A 17,309-nucleotide genomic window follows, 5' to 3' on the forward strand; every position below is an offset into this window, starting at 1 on the left:
ATGTGCCACCACATGAAAAAGGATCTGCTCCTTAGTTAGTTTTAGCTTAGTTAACATTAAATTCTCGTCCAGTTCTTAGCATAACTTAGTTTAGAATTCTAGTTAGTGAAGCGTAAGAGATTCAACGCGACGACAACTTTGGTTCTGCTAGACGTTGTTTCCAATTTCAATCTGAGAATCGCTCGGTTTACTCGCTTTCAGTTCTTTCAATCTCGTAGCTTAGCTTAGTTAAATTTCAATTAATGCTCGTAGTTAGTTTATGCTTTGTATTTTGATTCGCCCACTTTGTTGAGACTTATTTTGGAATCAAAGTTCTTTTGTTTTCGGAATTTGTGTTAACTGTTTCATTTTAATTTCCGCAGCTTTAATTTTCAAGTATTTAGTTATAATGTTCCGGAGCTTGATCAAGTAGTTAGTCAACTTACTTTTCTGCCTAGTATAGTCCAGTAGTTTAAAAACTCCCAAGTTAAAGCGTGGCCGCAGCCAACCCCCCTGTTCACTAAACACACACTCGCAACACATTTTTCTCTATGGGATCGACCCTGAACTTGCCGCTTTACCGTTAAAGTAGTGCGAAATCGGGAGTTATAAATATTTTCTTGCGTGAGTCGGTTTGAGGATTGATTTGATTCAGTGGCAACGACAATTTGCTAACTGATCCGACCGGTTCGGTTATCTTCCATATAACTTGATCCAATTCCAATCCGTCGATCTCGAGCTCGCCAAAATGGCGCCGTTGTCGGGGAAAAATGGTGTTGTTTCATAGATGTGTTTAGCACACAGGTGTAAATAGTTTTGTTCGTTTCTTTTAAATTTGTTTTTCCTTCCGTTTATGAACAAATACCGTCGCGGAGGACTTTTGACTAATTCTATCGTGCACCGAATTTCACACGCTCAGTGGAGAGTCCAGGAGGCCGGAGTTGTAACTATTATTAATTTCGAATATTTGAAATGAAATAACTACAAAAAGAGTTTACAAAAATAATTGGACTTAAGACTAAAAAATAATGTATCTAAAGGCGTAAACAAACATTAAAATTGTAAGATAAAGTCAAAGAACATTTTTCCAAAATATTTATTAAATATAATTGTAAACTGAGAAATTAGATTAATATTCTACATGTAACTATATAGTTTACCAACTTAGTATCTAACTTTTATTAATTACTGTATATAGAAGGTGTGTCGTCTTATTTAGTTTCTACTCCATTTCATATTTAAAATTTTGTTAAAATATTAATCATTGTTACACTTGATTCTCTTTAATTTATGTTGAGTGTCTCTTCGCATGCTGCCAATCTCAGAAAATATAAATAAAAACATGAGTTGTGTATAGATAGATATAAGATGTTAATGAGCTTATTCACAAGGTTTAAAAGCTATCACACATCGCCTAAGTACTTAATAGTAGTCCCTTAACCATATCTATACAGATATTGGCGGATGCACACTAATTAAATTAACTACGCCTGTGGGTGCGGGATACCCGATGCGGGTATCGGGATACCCGCAATGCCTTGCGGGTCGGGTATCGAGTAGTATAAAAAGTGTTTTTCGGGTACCAGTGAAATCGGGTGTGGGTACCCGCGGGTACCCGTTTCGACACCCCTAATATTACCTACGCCAATTTAGGTTTCAAATTAAGTAATTGACTAAATTACCCCTAGACAGCAATATCCTCTACATTATCCAGCAATCCGGACTCTATTTCAATAAATTGATCTCAAGCGTCCATATACCAGATCTGACGGATCAAATTAGTGGTAGGGTGTCACTCTAAGTATGGTGGCACCCTAATGCTCCCCCATGAACAATAGTATGTAGATATACTAATAATCAAATTAGTTATTCTTATACCAACGGGTTGTAGCGCAGTTTGGCAGTGCGGAGCTATGGTGACCTTGAGGTCACGGGTTCAAATCCCACCACCCATTGGGAGACTTTCGGCCTTAATTCGCATGCCCGGTCGGATAGGATTTATCCGATTCCGCTGAAGGCGGATTCGGAACACATGTGGTCAAACAAAAAAAATAGTTATTCTTATAAGCTGGTCTTATATTATTATATATATTATTATATGCATTTATGTTTATATGCATGACAGTGAATTATAGTAATCGAAATAATAGGGATGATGAGTCCGCGAATTTTTGGTGGTGATGAATGCAGGAAAATGCAGATCACGACACAGAGAATTTACGTGGTTCGATTTACTGAGGTAAATCTACGTCCACGGGAAGAAAAGAGGGCAGAGTTGTATTGCTTGATCTGTTTTCTACAGCTTACAATACAGACTTGCTATTTTGTATTTTATCTCTAGAAAGCGAGAGAGTCTTAGAACTTAACCCTATCTATCTGATCTAAGTTCTATTTATACATTGAACCAAGATCGTGGCATGCAGCCATTTACTAGGTAGTGGATGTCGTGGAGATCGTGGCGATCTTGCATGGGTCCACTATCCTGCATGAGTTAATGACTGCTTGACACCACTAAATAGATCGTGGGTGTAGTGGAGGTGGAAATCCTGCATGAGTCCACTGTCTCCTAGTTCGGTCAAATACTGAGACCGAACTGCTGAATTATTGCCGAGCAGCTTTTGCCGATCTGAGAGTAGAGCTTGATGCCGACCTGAGAGCAGAGTTTGATTGGTTGGCTTTTACCGAGCTGTAGGCTGGGGCCGAACTCTTTGGTTGTGCCGAACTGAACTCTTTAGTCATGCCGGACTGATACTCTTTAGTCATGCCGAACTGATACTCTTTCTTGGGCTTTAGGCTGATGGGCTTTACTGCTGTTGGGCTTGTTTAGTACGTACTCCATCACTACCCCCCCCGGAAAGCGAAGTGAATCACTTCGGCATTCTGGATAAAGGTACGGGGTAAGTTGATGTTTGTCCTCGGTCTTATGAAGTGAACTCTTCTTTGACCGGACTCGTCTTTGATCTGATGAAATAAACATCTTTGACCGGACTCGTCTTGTGTCCTAATTTGGCGAGTTTTATCGCTCGGATCGGACTTTCCGTTGTCCTAATTTGGGGATCGGACTTTCCCTTGTCCTAATTCGGCGAGTTTTATCGCGTGGATCGGACTTTCCCTTGTCCTAATTCAGGCAAGTTTTATCGCGAGAATCGGACTTTCGTTGCAGTTCGTTTCAGACGAAGTGCTTGATTCTTAAGCTGAATTGTGGTCTTGTATCCTCTTTAGAAGCTTGGACTTCACAATCGTTGGCTTATTGCAGTTCGTTTCAGACGAGCTGCTTGTTTAAGCTGAATTGTGGTCTTGTATCTTCTGTAGAAGCTTGGACTTCACAATCGTTGGCTTATTGCAGTTCGTTTCAGACGAGCTGCTTGTTTAAGCTGAATTGTGGTCTTGTATCTTCTGTAGAAGCTTGGACTTCACAATCGTTGGCTTATTGCAGTTCGTTTCAGACGAGCTGCTTGTTTAAGCTGAATTGTGGTCTTGTATCTTCTGTAGAAGCTTGGACTTCACAATCGTTGGCTTATTGCAGTTCGTTTCAGACGAGCTGCTTGTTTAAGCTGAATTGTGGTCTTGTATCTTCTGTAGAAGCTTGGACTTCACAATCGTTGGCTTATTGCAGTTCGTTTCAGACGAGCTGCTTGTTTAAGCTGAATTGTGGTCTTGTATCTTCTGTAGAAGCTTTGACTCACAATCGTTGGCTTGTATATGTTCTAAGAAGGGGATCAGCCTTCGAAGAACAAGATACCTCAGTAACATTTGTAAGAGACGACACGCACATAGACAGACAAAACGCATATAGACAAATAAAAAGCACATAGAGACAAACAAAGACCAAGCAAACCAAATAAAGCACATTGACCGAACAGGACTCAAGACTGACTGACCGGACTGTCTCTTACAAATGGAACTTTTTGAGGTTGGAAATGTGCCATGTTCGGGGTACCTGTTCTCCTGACATGTGAGCCAATTTGTAAGACCCTTTGCCGAGGACTTCTGACACCCGATACGGACCTTCCCATGTGGGTTCGAGCTTGCCCAGCTTTTCTGCTCGGCTTACTTCGTTGTTTCTCAAGACGAGATCTCCCACTTGAAATTGCAGCTTCTTCACCCTTTGGTTGTAATACCGGGCTACTTGCTCCTTGTACTTGGCTGCTTTTATGCATGCCAATTCTCTTCTTTCTTCGGCAAGATCTAGCTCGGCTCTCAGTCCGTCGTCATTCATTTCTGCTGAGAAATTTAGAGTTCGGGGACTGGGTATGCCGATCTCCACCGGAATCACGGCTTCAGTGCCGTACACAAGACTGTACGGAGTTTCACCGTTGGAGGTTGTGGGTGTAGTTCGGTAGGACCATAGGACTTGAGGGAGATTTTCTACCCATTGTCCTTTGGCTTGTTCTAACCGAGCTTTTAACCCTCTCACCAGGATACGATTTGTTACCTCCGTTTGTCCGTTTGCTTGTGGATGAGAGACCGAAGTGAACCGCTGTTGAATATTCAGCTCTTGGCACCAATTCTTGAACGTCTTGTCGGTGAACTGAGTCCCGTTATCCGAGATGAGGATGTGGGGTATGCCAAATCGGCACACTATGTTCTTCCAGACGAAGTCCAATGCCTTTGAGCTCGTTATCGTAGCTAATGGTTCAGCCTCCACCCACTTCGTGAAGTAGTCCACGGCAACGATAAGGAATTTCATTTGCCGAGGAGCTTGAGGAAGTGGTCCCACTATGTCTATGCCCCATTGCATGAAAGGCCAAGGGCTTTGCATAGTGTATAGATCGGTCTGCGGCATCCTTGGGACATTTGCATGAATTTGGCACTTCGTACACTTCTTGACGAGCTGCACTGCCTCTTGTACCATGGTTGGCCAATAATATCCCCATCTCAGAACTTTTTTAGCTAAAGCTCTGGCTCCGATGTGGCTACCGCACGATCCTTCATGAACTTCTCTGAGGATGTAGTCCGTCTCTTCTGGCCCTACGCACCGTAATAACGGCTGGAGGTAAGACTTTCTAAAGAGGACTCCTTCATGAAGTTCGTACCGAAGTGCTCGGCACGTGATCTTCCGAGCTTCTCTCTTATCCTCGGGCAATTGTCCTTGATCCAGATACTGCAAGATCGGCGTCATCCAGTTCAGCGAGCTGGATACTGAATGTACCTCGGCTTCATCAATGCTTCGATGCATTAATTCTTCCGCCTTTGAGCTCGGATCTGAGGCCAACTTACTTAAGGTATCTGCTCGGCTATTTTCCGCTCTGGGAATGCGGATTATCCGAAAATAGGAGACACTTCGGCTGATGCTTTGCGCTTTGTCCAAATACTTCTTCATTCTCTCGTCACGAGCTTCACTTGTACCCAACATGTGATTTACTATGACTTGTGAATCACAATGGACTTTGAGAGATTTGACGAGCAGACTTTGCGCTAACTGGAGTCCGGCCAGGAGGGCTTCGTACTCGGCTTCATTATTAGTAGTGGGGAATAGGAACCGAAGTGAGTAGGTTACCTCGTCTCCGTCGGGAGCGATAAGTAGAATACCAGCTCCACTTCCCGTTTTATTCGAAGCTCCATCTACGAATCCACTCCAGCAGTCCGGCGGCTCTACTTCGGATTCCAAGGGCTGTGATAGTTCGGCATTGGCAGAATTCTTCTGTTCGGCAATAACAGGAATTGCTTGATCGAACTTTGCTTCTGCAAGAAAATCTGCCCAGGCTTGTCCCTTGATGGCTTTCCGAGGTAGGTACTCGATTGAGTGTTCTCCCAGCTCTATGGCCCATTTGGCGATTCTGCCTGATGCTTCTGGTTTGGTCAACACTTGCCGAAGAGGCAGATCGGTTAAGACGCATACCTTGTGAGCATAGAAGTATGGCCGCAGTTTCCTTGCTGCATTTACTAACGCCAGAGCAATTTTCTCCAGAGGTTGATACCTTGTTTCTGGACCTCTTAATGCTCGGCTTGTAAAGTAGATGGGAAACTGCTTTAGGCCTTCTTCTCGTACAAGCACCGCGCTAATGGTTTGATCGGATGCCGCTAGGTATAAGAAAATCACTTCGGCATCTGTTGGAGCAGAGAGAATTGGAAGCTCGGTTAAATAACTCTTGAGCTCGTCAAAAGCCTTTTTCTGCTCTATGACTTCAGAGACGATTTAGTCTTCTCGGCAGGGAGAGCGTCAATAGTTAGGATTACTCCATCATATTGCGGCTCGTTATCGTCTTCGGGATCCCGTTGCCTTTTCGGATCCTGAGGAGCGCAGTTCGCATCTCCCTGCTTTTTGTTCCTTTTCGGCTGCTTGCTTTGGTATTTTTTTAATGTCCCTGCTTTCACAAGGGCATCAATACCTGCAGCCAAATGTCGGCACTCCTCGGTATCGTGACCGTAGTCTTGATGGAAGGAGCAATATTGATCCTGAGGTCGGCGCGCGGCCGATTTTGTCATCCGCCTTGGTTTTTCGAACATATCGGAATGTAGTTCGAAAATTTCCGCTCTTGACTTGTTTAAAGGTACGAACTGAGCGGGCGGCTTCTCAGGATTGAGACGTGGTCCCAATTTGCCTTGTACCGGTGCCCTTTGAATTCTTTCAAAAGGAGTTCGGCGAGGAAGCCTCTGATCGCTATGATCGGGCTTCTTTTCGTCTCCTCGGGATGAGCTGTCTAAAGACCGTTTTCGACGGTCTGCCTCATCCGCACGGGAAAACTAGTCCGCAATGTCCCACATCTCTTGAGCTGTTTGCGGACTGCATTCCACGAGCTTTCTGTAGAGAGCTCCGGGCAGGATTCCATTTTGGAATGCCGAAATGACAAGTAGATCGTTGAGATCATCTACTTGTAGGCATTCCTTGTGGAATCTCGTCATGAAGTCGCTGATCTTTTCGTCGCAACCTTGACGTATAGAAAGCAGCTGAGCCGAAGTGCTTCGGGCTTCCGCTTTCTGAAAGAACCTCCTGTGGAAAGCATCCATTAGATCTCGGTAGGATCTAATGCTGCCTTGAGGAAGGCTGTCGAACCACCTTCTGGCGTTCCCGATAAGAAGCTCGGGGAACAGCTTGCACATATGGACCTCATTGAGACCCTGGTTCGCCATATTATACTGATAGCGTCCCAAGAAGTCATGAGGATCCACTAGCCCGTCATAAGTCATTGACGGTGTCCGGTAGTTCCGCGGTAAAGGAGTTCGGGTGATATCGTCCGAGAACGGAGTCTTTAATGCTCCGTACATGGCGAACCCGATATTTCTTCGGTACGGAGGAGATGGAGTTCTCCTGTGGTTCCGGTACCGAGGAGGAACAGGAACATGTCGGGGTTGAGGATTCTTTCTCCTGGAAGACACGTCACTACTGCGGTAGTGACTTTCATGTCTGGATGAGGAGGGAGGATCCGCCGTTGTCTTCTCCGGCTGTTGGCTCTTCTGCAGGAAGGTTAAGAACTCCTCCTGCTTCTCGGCCAAGAACAGCTTGACAGCTTCATTTAAATCGGGCTGCTGGGAAGACTCGGTGCGATGACTCCTGGAGTGGCTTGTTCCTTCTTCGTGAGAACCGGAGGTAGATGTCTCCCGAGGCCGTTTTTCAGACCTGCGAGCTGGACTAGCTTCCTCACGGTTATCACGAACGGTATTACGGGTAGTGTGTGATCTGGTATGCATTTTTCTGGGGTGGAAAAAGGGTCAAAAATTCGCTTTATCATAAATTTTGTTCTCTGTTTCCCACAGACGGCGCCAGTGATGAGTCCGCGAATTTTTGGTGGTGATGAATGCAGGAAAATGCAGATCACGACACAGAGAATTTACGTGGTTCGATTTACTGAGGTAAATCTACGTCCACGGGAAGAAAAGAGGGCAGAGTTGTATTGCTTGATCTGTTTTCTACAGCTTACAATACAGACTTGCTATTTTGTATTTTATCTCTAGAAAGCGAGAGAGTCTTAGAACTTAACCCTATCTATCTGATCTAAGTTCTATTTATACATTGAACCAAGATCGTGGCATGCAGCCATTTACTAGGTAGTGGATGTCGTGGAGATCGTGGCGATCTTGCATGGGTCCACTATCCTGCATGAGTTAATGACTGCTTGACACCACTAAATAGATCGTGGGTGTAGTGGAGGTGGAAATCCTGCATGAGTCCACTGTCTCCTAGTTCGGTCAAATACTGAGACCGAACTGCTGAATTATTGCCGAGCAGCTTTTGCCGATCTGAGAGTAGAGCTTGATGCCGACCTGAGAGCAGAGTTTGATTGGTTGGCTTTTACCGAGCTGTAGGCTGGGGCCGAACTCTTTGGTTGTGCCGAACTGAACTCTTTAGTCATGCCGGACTGATACTCTTTAGTCATGCCGAACTGATACTCTTTCTTGGGCTTTAGGCTGATGGGCTTTACTGCTGTTGGGCTTGTTTAGTACGTACTCCATCAAGGGATATTAGTTATTTGTATAAAATTAATACAGTAATTTAAGATTGTGCGAATTTTTCAATTCGATGAAACTGGTCTATATATTCCTAACATTTATGAACTAATGCGGCACATTGGAGTCTATATTTTTTTATAACCCCATTCTCGTTCCCTCTCAATTGTCGTCGGTAAGAGTTGAAGATGGACTATGTGGTGCAGTGTGTCGCCGAAGATTATTCGGTAATTAAATATCGACTCGGTGTCGTTCTCTATATCATTGTTACTATAGACCGCATAGTATATTTATAAAAAATGTAAATCTGAATCTTTTGCAATATATTCTTTGTTTATTCATAGATAAATTTTAATATGTACTATAAAGAATTACACTATATATTGGTACTGTATTCCTTTCATCCACAAAATAATATAGTAACTAATTTTGCTCTTTGAAATATTCACAAAATAATACTTCATCAGTCCCAAAACAATACATATTTTGAATCCAACACATATTATAATATAAAATTGGTAAAGTAAGAAAGAAATGGTGACAAAAAGTAATTAAAGTATTATTAATTTAGAATTAGTTCTACCTTATTAGATTGAAAATAGTTTCCAAAATTAGAAAATCTATATTCTTGTGGATAAATTAAAAAAAAAATATATATTCTTATGATACAGAATAGTAACTAATTTTGCTCTTTTAGAATATTCACACTTAAAAAATTTATTTACTGACCTCAGAACACTAAATCATCACCACCGTACGCTAAATCATTACACTATTCATAATCTATTATAAATCGTGGACAGATTTATTACACAAAATATAGTCATAATTTATCCTTTTGGAATTCCATCCAAAATAGTCTTAATTTTATTTACATATGATTTCTCACAACATATTATTTCTAAATATCAACTTCTTTATATTTATCACACATGAATCACAGTTTGTATTGTCAATTGTGTAATATTGCAAGTGTTTTTCTTATTTCACAATACATTCAATCACAACTATTTAAATTTATTAACCATTTTTTGGATATGGCTCGGAATAAAAAATATCATTTAAAGTATAATTTGGAGTTCCATTTTTATAAAAAAATATACTGTATTATATATTTATTAAGAGCTACTTGATTGTAGATCTATCAATTATTAGTAATTTTTAATTCACACAATCTCCAAAAATATCAAATCATCAGTTGAAATTCAATTATTGATAAATCAATTTATATAGTCCAAACAATATTGTTTTGCTTATCGAACTCACAACACCATCTACTTTGATTCTAGTATATTACTATCAATTTTTAATATCTCAGTCAATTTTAATTTTGATGAAGTTTAATTCGTGAAAATTAGAGACAAAAAAAGTTAAAAAAGGTTTTAACGCGATTTTCAGAATTTTGAAGTCTTCAACAGAAATATATAGAACTTCGTGGGCTTCTACGATAAAATCATAAATTATCCACCGCCTAAATTGGAGCCCTAGGGTTTTGTATTCGTATCTCAGTCCTCGCCCCAATCGATTGAGTCACCGAGAAAAGAAAATGTCGAAGAAGAACGATTTAGGTCGAAGAAAAAGGCAGCATGATTTCGATCTAAGAAGTAATGCGTTTCTTTTCTGTTTATGTACTTGTCGATTTTGTGATTCCGCCATAAGCCTAAAATCAAGTTATCAATTTTTGACTTTGCTTTGGATTATTGCGGGAAACAGGAGAGAAAGAAGCGAAGGAAAAGAAGGAAAAGAAGCTCAATGCCAAGAAAAATAAGATGAAAGTATGAATTAGTTTTTAAGCTGAATGTAATCTCCAGTTATTTAATTACTTTTGGGTTACTGTTTATGCATATTTGTCTAGGTTAAACTGTGTTTGCATGGTTTTATTATGCTAAATTGCCCATATCTTTTGTGCGTTTGGAGATTATTTAGTTATGTATGTTGAATAACTTGATTTGTACGGTGCTTAGGTTGATGGTAGCAGTAAGAAGAAAGGTGGGGGTGGATTTCAAGTAGGAAAGAAAAAGTTGAAAACAAGGATGACGCCATTGGCCAAAGCTAAAGCTGCCCAGGCGATGGAGGTCGACAAGTAAGGTTAATGTCAGAATTGGATTCAATGCAACAGAAAATAGGAAATCTGTTGAATCTAGTTGGTTGTAACCTTGTAACTTCCATTGTTTGCACACTTTGCCTTCATCTATCATTAATTCAATTATGTGTTTGTGTTCTTTAACTTATGTTTTGGATATATTGGAATTTTGCATAGATATATTTCGGTATCCCATAGTGTGACATTTTTTAATATGGCTTAAGGCAGTTCCTTCAGGTGAGGTCAAGACAATCCCTCCTCACATGCTTGAGTTTGTGGTTCTATTACTATTGCCTGTTGCTGTGGTCATATAGTAATGAAACCATCAGTCTTACGACACTTACCACATCAAGCTTTCTCTAATTAAGTTGATGTTGATCCCTTCTCTCATCGCGCCCCCCCAACACACACACACTTTTCCCTGTGCTATAGAACACAATGAGTCTCTCTTGTCTGAGGGAAATATATAGGAGGTTGTGTTGTGTGCCTGCAACAGTTCTCATCCTAACCTGAGCTGATGGTTCCCATCCCAGTGTAGCTTATGGTTAGGAGTTAGGACTACGTTTCTTGGGACTATAAATACTGATTTGGTCTACTGTAATCGCTCTCAAGTAGAATCTATGCTGCCTTGTTATCACCATTTTAATTTTTCGTGCATTATTGAATGACACTTGTGACTTGTTCAAACTTGGATCGAAGAAGCATAAAAGTAGCTATGGGCTTGTAGTTCTTGAGCGATTATGGTTGGGGTAGCTAGTTTGTAGATTAAACTCATGCCATGGCAGGATAGCACTTTTGACATTCATTGCATCTATTTTTGGTGCCTAACGAGTAATGCAAATATTGGCATTCATTCTCACAGGTCCTGGTTTTGCTATCAAACATTTATTCATTGCAATTGCTATCTCATTTTCTGCACTTGCTTTGCCTTAAAAGGACTGTTGCATCCTGGTCAAAGTGCAATCATATATGGGTACGTGGGCCAGGATCGAGCTCGAATCTAAGTACCAAAGGAGGTCGCTTCAAACCGTCCTCTTCAGTTTTCCCAATATCTAAGGGCACCCAGGGAAACTAACCACCTTAATTTTATTAATGGAACTTTTGAACAATTCATTACATCTATTTTGAATCTTCGTAAGAGCAAATCGATTTGGAAAAAAGTTCACGAATTAAACCACTGTTAAAATTAAATTTTGGGTTATATTAGAAAAGGTCTAAAGACTCGTATACGCTTTTTAAAAATAAACACTTATCATTAAAATTACTACTGCCTTTTAGTTTTATACTATCATGATGACATGCTAATTCGTTGTTTGGTCGCCAAAGGGTTTTCATCAAAAGAAATTGCTATGCGGATTAATTTGCTAGTACTATTTTACTTTTGAAAGATTAATACTACAAAACTTTTTACTTTTGAAAGATTAATACTACAAAACGAAAAGGATTACTAAATGTCGATGATTAATCGTATTGGAAAATTTGTTCTGAATAAATTTTGAAAAATGAGTGCATTTATCTAGAAAGGAAATGGTAGTCATTAAAGTCTGATGAGTAAATATTTAGTGGTTCGGATATATTGTCTTGATAGAAACGAGGATATATTGTCTTGATAGAAACGAATAAAAAAAAAAGAAGAGAAATTGTGTGTATACTTAAGTTTAATTGGATAGACCATGTCTCAATATGATCCACAGCACTAAAGTTATATTCGAAGTCGAGTGGGATAAAATATTTTAGTGATTGAATTGAAGTGTGACAATCACAATGGCACGAAGATATTAAGATGAGAATTATGGACCAAGCACTCTCTTTTGTCTTGATTTCGAAACCTCTCTCCAACCCCACATTTTTTAGACGAATACTAAAAACACGTATGGGAATTCAATTATGACACATAGATTTGGTTGGTGCAGTGCAGATATTTACCAAAAAACAACATCTGACATGGAAAGGCCGGTATTGCTGCAAAATATCTATTTGCTTTCTCAACGGCATTTAGTCAGAAAAAACCAAGAAATAAGCAACTGCATTTCTTTAGATAAGAAGGGCTTCAAAGTTATGGTGAGAGTTCATCCATGGCTTACTGTTTATCTCTGCCTACCCTTCTCCGACTTGGTTTTGCATTCATTCATTCATTCATTCATCAAGTTTCTGTCTTTCTCGACACCACTTTGCATGTTTATTATGCAGTATGTCTCCTTCTCCAGATGGGCTCTGTTATGTTTCTTGAATTTTGCTTTTGCTTTAAAGATTCTTGTGTGAGTTTGTATCTATACTGTCCTTTGAGGTTTCGTAGGATTTCAAAATTTTCCAATTTTTTGGTTTCCTCCTTTTCTTGATTGAAAACCTTGGTGCAATCAGTTGATTTATGAAGTTACTACTTAGTTATTTTGAATTTAACCCATTTATGTAAGTAGTATCCTTAGATGGTTTGCACATTTGTTACTAACTTGTTTTTCAGCTTCTTTGTGTATCTCTTCATGATTATCATATGTTTAATGCCATGTCTTAATTTTTAAAATGTAGTAAATTGGTTGAGAGGGAGAGTTCAGTGAGCTAGATTTCATATGGTTCCTGAAACACTGATTTTTGATGTGTGTTTTAGCTGTATCAAGAGTAAAAGCCCCAAAGTAAATGCATGGATCAAAGGGATGCTATGACATTAGCAGGCTCGGCTCCATATTACATGCAGGTCGAGTCTGTCACGGGGCTGCACAGCTCACCCACTATGAGTCCAATGTCGCACTTCCAATCCAACACCGGTGGCAACGTAAATGTGTCGTCTTTGCCTTTAGATACTTCGTCAGCAATGTCTGCTCATGGAGTTAGTGTAGGTTCGCAGGCTATGCAGCAAGGCGAACCTGTGCGTAGGAAGAGAGGAAGACCGCGTAAATATGGGCACAATGGTGCAGTTTCACTGGGATTGTCTCCCTCTGTCCCTAGTCCTACTCTGATGGCAAGAGAAACTCTAAAGAAGAGAGGGAGACCACCGGGGCTTGGACGTAAGCAACAGCTCTTGCATCTAGTTAGTTTTACCCATCTTTTATACAGCAATTCAGATCAATTATTATTTCTTTCAACAGTGTAGTTAATTGATGTAAAATCTTAGAGATTATTGCATTCTATGTTTTTCTCACCAATGCATCTGCCTTTTATTTTGGTGGCCTGTAGTTTCACCATATTGTACGCGTTTAAGGTTCCTCGTTCCTAGTATTTGCAGCACTACTATATACATGCTTCTATGTTTTTTATAAACTCCTTTTGAACTCAACATATTTCTGTTACTTTGCCATTGAATCACTTATAATCATCTGGGAATCGTATCAACCTTTCGTGCGTTTCTATATTTTATCAATACTGGTTCATAAGTTCTAAAATGGGATATTCACTATTTAGCTGATTTTGTGAAGAACTAATTATATTTCAAGGTGGACCTGCTTTCAGTGGAGCTGGAAAACTGACTCCACATATCATAAATGTTGCAGTTGGAGAAGTATGTATATTTGAATAGTTTTTTTAACCTTTATTAGTATGGTATCTTTGCCTTTTCAACTCAAGCAAAATGGTGATTGATAATTTCTCTGTTGCAGGATATCAAAAGAAAAGTACTATCTCTTTTGCAGGGGCGAAGAGGCATAGTTATCTTCTCGGGCATTGGTTCTGTCTCCGCGGCAAATATCAAGATTTCAAATTCTAGTGGAAGTGTCACGTACGAGGTGAGGTGTTAGCTAAGCCTAAAGAAATTATTTAGAGGAAGATTATATGAAATCTCGATAGATGGGTTTAATATGGATTTCATCCATTTGTAGGGGAACTTTGATATGGTCAATCTATCAGGCTCGTACATCAACGACGTTGATGGTCCCCACGGCCCAACTGGTGGTCTTAATGTCACATTTTCTGGTCCTGATGGTACTCTCATAGGCGGCCCAGTCGAGGGACTCCTCATTGCTGGAAGCCCTGTTCAGGTGCCCTTAAGACGTCGGAACCAACTGAATTTTACTACTACATGGTTTCTTACTACATAAAATTTACTATGTTTTTGTGTTCAAACAACATAATTGATATGCCTTTTTTTCTATCTTATTGGTGATGAATTGCTCCAGGTGATTGCTGGAACCATGGCACTTTTCACTTCTAAGGCGAAAACCAAGGCTCCCGAAGATCTGGAACCTTCTGGAGATCCTCAACATAGCACACTTGGAAACTCGGTAAATCCAGCTAACGTTAGTCAGAATCTCAACCAGATGCACGCCTGGACGAGTTCAAGATGATGGATGTACATGAAATTGTTGTGCTGACATTAACTAAATCTGGAAGGAAAGAGCAGTTTGGCTCAATGGATTTGGTTTTCTTAGATGACATAGGCTCTTCTTACAAATGTATATCCCTCCATTAATGATTTTCCTTGTATGAACAAAGATACATGTAAGTTGTAATTCATCTTGAGAGGACAACTCAAGAAACATTTGTGTACTCAGTTTTTTTTATACTCTATTAATTTGCAAGTTTTTTCTGAATCTTGGTGAGTATATGCATTCTGTCTGTCACAAACAACAGTGAATTGATCCGAATTGAGAAGCCATTTTTTAGAGAGTTCATTTGTCTATATTCTTGAAATGGAACTAGAGACAGTTTTTTGTCTTGGCTCTACTAATTATGGTTCTTCTATTAACTAAGTAAACATAACAAATTGACATTAGCAAGAATTGTTGTTTGGACATAACATTAATCCCACAAAATGAATCTTTTTCTGTTGTCCACTACTGGAATCTCTTCTCTGCTAAATTGTGATGGAGACAAATGTTTTTTCATTCATTATGCTATTTGTCTGAACTATCACTAAACGGCAGAAAACAACAAGATGCGTGATTCTGAATAGTTACAATTGCATGAATTTGTTTTTTTTATCTGGATAATAGTATATGGTTAGAGATAGTAGATATAAGCAAGTGAATAGGATACTGTTTAATAATTTTTGTCAAAGGTGTGAGAAATGATACAGGAAGCAAATATTACATACATTGACATGATTTAATAGAGGAAGAGATAGTAAATATTCTTACATACTAAGCATCAGACCAGGTAATATCCAACTCGCCCCAGTCGCCTTCGGGAACCCCCAAGGCTTTCCAGACAGCTTTTGAAGCATCAACGATGTTGTTAGGACACGGTGGCTGATAGTCGTGATCGTCATCACATCCCATGGTGGAATCACACTCATCCACCACCATTGCTGTCACACTCCGGCCATTGCCACTTATAGTTACGTTGTTGAGGCATCTGCTCCCTCCACTGTACCATCCAGTTGACAGCGCGACGACTGGTGTGTCATCAGAGTGGTACTGATTGTCACACTCTGATGGGCCGCCTCCGTCTCCTCCCTTCTGGAAGCTGTTGATGGTGAGAACTGCTTTCGTGCTTCCAGAAACGGGGGGAGAACATTTGTAAGTGGTGTAGAGCTTCCCTTGTTTACAACAATCGGAGTCATTTTCCTGGTTGCATTGCCCCGGAGGTGGTTTCTTTCCTCTGATTTTGCCACTCGGATTGCAAGATTGAAGACGGCCCTCCAATGCTTGAGCAGTAAGGATGATTAGCAAAGCAAAGATGGCTAATTTTTTGAGGCTCATCATCTTGTATTTTTTTTCTGTTGCCTCAGGATTGTATTAACTTGCTGTGTGTTTGATGCTCAAATAGGATCAATGGATCTCTTTATATAAGTATTTTTGCAGTAAAAATGCCAAGAAACTGATCAAGGCATTCAACTTCAACCAAATTAATTTCTCAAAATAGCTTAAATTATCAGTCAAAATAAATCAATCTTCTCATCCTAACTCTCACGCCACAGACTGATACTTTGGCCTACATATATCATACTCCTAGAAAATCTTTTTGATTGGGATTGGGAGTAAAAGATTGAGATTTATTTATTTCTTTATGATTGGCAAAGTAACTAATTCTTAACTACTAGAAAATCTTGATCATCAAAGACAAAATATCAGTTTTCACTGCTGTTTTGAGCACTCTCTTGTCATTTCCACTCCTAATTTGCATCAGTCATCCAGTTCTTGATCAATACTAATTCAAAAGCAATATATCGAAATATCAATCCAAAATGAGGAACTTCACCCTAGGAGGGCTTCTCCTTGTGCTGGTCCTTGTTGCATCATATCCCTCCGATGCCAGACTCCAGTTGTGCAAGCCGAGTGACAAGATAAAGGGAACGACTCCACCACCGGGGGAATGCAACAAAGAGAACGACTCCGACTGCTGCAAAGCAGGGGAGACATACACCACCTACAAGTGCTCTCCCCCTGTCTCTGGAAGCACCAAGGCAGTTCTCACCATCAACAGCTTCCAGAAGGGTGGAGACGGAGGCGGCCCTTCAGAGTGCGACAATAAGTACCACTCCGATGACACGCCTGTTGTGGCGCTCTCGACTGGATGGTACACCGGAGGATCGAGGTGCCTCAAGAACATTATCATAAGTGGTAACGGGCAGAGTGTGACTGCCATGGTGGTTGATGAGTGTGAATCGACAATGGGGTGCGATGATGACCATGAATATCAGCCTCGGTGTCCTAACAACATCGTCGATGCCTCCAAAGCTGTCTGGAAAGCTTTGGGAGTGGATGAAGGTGACTGGGGCGACTTGGATATCACTTGGTCTGATGCCTGATGCTGTTAGTGTTTTTATCCGGTTTTTATGCACTGTAAAATTAACTTGTGAAAATTCTTGAATTATGTCAAGAATGTAATATAATTCAGTTTGTTGAAATTTGTGCTCTATCTCTATCAAGGCTTAAACACTGATAAACATGGCTTTCTGATTTTCAAAACTTAAGGTGTTTTTTCCCTC

The 17,309-nt window shown here is 40.3% G+C and overlaps 4 protein-coding genes across 7 annotated transcripts; 3 read left to right on the top strand and 1 right to left on the bottom strand.

Annotated features, from left to right (window-relative positions):
• Window positions 1–9,813: 9,813 nt before the first annotated feature.
• LOC121792545 lies at window positions 9,814–10,594 on the top strand. The gene is made up of 3 exons (XM_042190528.1): window positions 9,814–9,971; window positions 10,081–10,142; window positions 10,332–10,594. Exons 1-3 carry the CDS (start codon window positions 9,914–9,916, stop codon window positions 10,452–10,454), a joined length of 243 nt encoding a protein of 80 aa, XP_042046462.1. The 5' UTR covers window positions 9,814–9,913; the 3' UTR covers window positions 10,455–10,594.
• A 1,761-nt stretch (window positions 10,595–12,355) lies between these two features.
• LOC121792505 (AT-hook motif nuclear-localized protein 11-like) lies at window positions 12,356–14,970 on the top strand. 4 transcript variants are annotated; one of them, XM_042190487.1, is made up of 6 exons: window positions 12,356–12,511; window positions 13,056–13,479; window positions 13,861–13,943; window positions 14,041–14,166; window positions 14,260–14,418; window positions 14,557–14,970. In XM_042190487.1, the coding sequence occupies exons 2-6, from the start codon at window positions 13,089–13,091 to the stop codon at window positions 14,722–14,724; spliced, it is 927 nt and encodes a 308-aa protein (XP_042046421.1). In that variant the 5' UTR covers window positions 12,356–12,511; window positions 13,056–13,088; the 3' UTR covers window positions 14,725–14,970. The 4 variants fall into 4 exon arrangements, with proteins under 4 accessions (XP_042046421.1, XP_042046418.1, XP_042046420.1 ...); XM_042190484.1 differs by having other exon boundaries at window positions 13,056–13,452; XM_042190486.1 differs by having other exon boundaries at window positions 13,056–13,452; window positions 13,879–13,943.
• Window positions 14,971–15,519: 549 nt separating this feature from the next.
• Window positions 15,520–16,083, bottom strand: LOC121792528 (kiwellin-1-like). Its single transcript, XM_042190508.1, has one exon. It carries the CDS (start codon window positions 16,081–16,083, stop codon window positions 15,520–15,522), a length of 564 nt encoding a protein of 187 aa, XP_042046442.1.
• Window positions 16,084–16,565: 482 nt separating this feature from the next.
• LOC121792527 (kiwellin-1-like) lies at window positions 16,566–17,129 on the top strand. Its single transcript, XM_042190507.1, has one exon. The coding sequence runs from the start codon at window positions 16,566–16,568 to the stop codon at window positions 17,127–17,129; it is 564 nt and encodes a 187-aa protein (XP_042046441.1).
• The last annotated feature ends 180 nt before the right edge of the window (window positions 17,130–17,309 follow it).

The sequence above is a fragment of the Salvia splendens genome, chromosome 2 (genome assembly GCF_004379255.2).
Source record: "Salvia splendens isolate huo1 chromosome 2, SspV2, whole genome shotgun sequence".
In the NCBI taxonomy this organism is placed as follows: domain Eukaryota; kingdom Viridiplantae; phylum Streptophyta; class Magnoliopsida; order Lamiales; family Lamiaceae; genus Salvia; species Salvia splendens.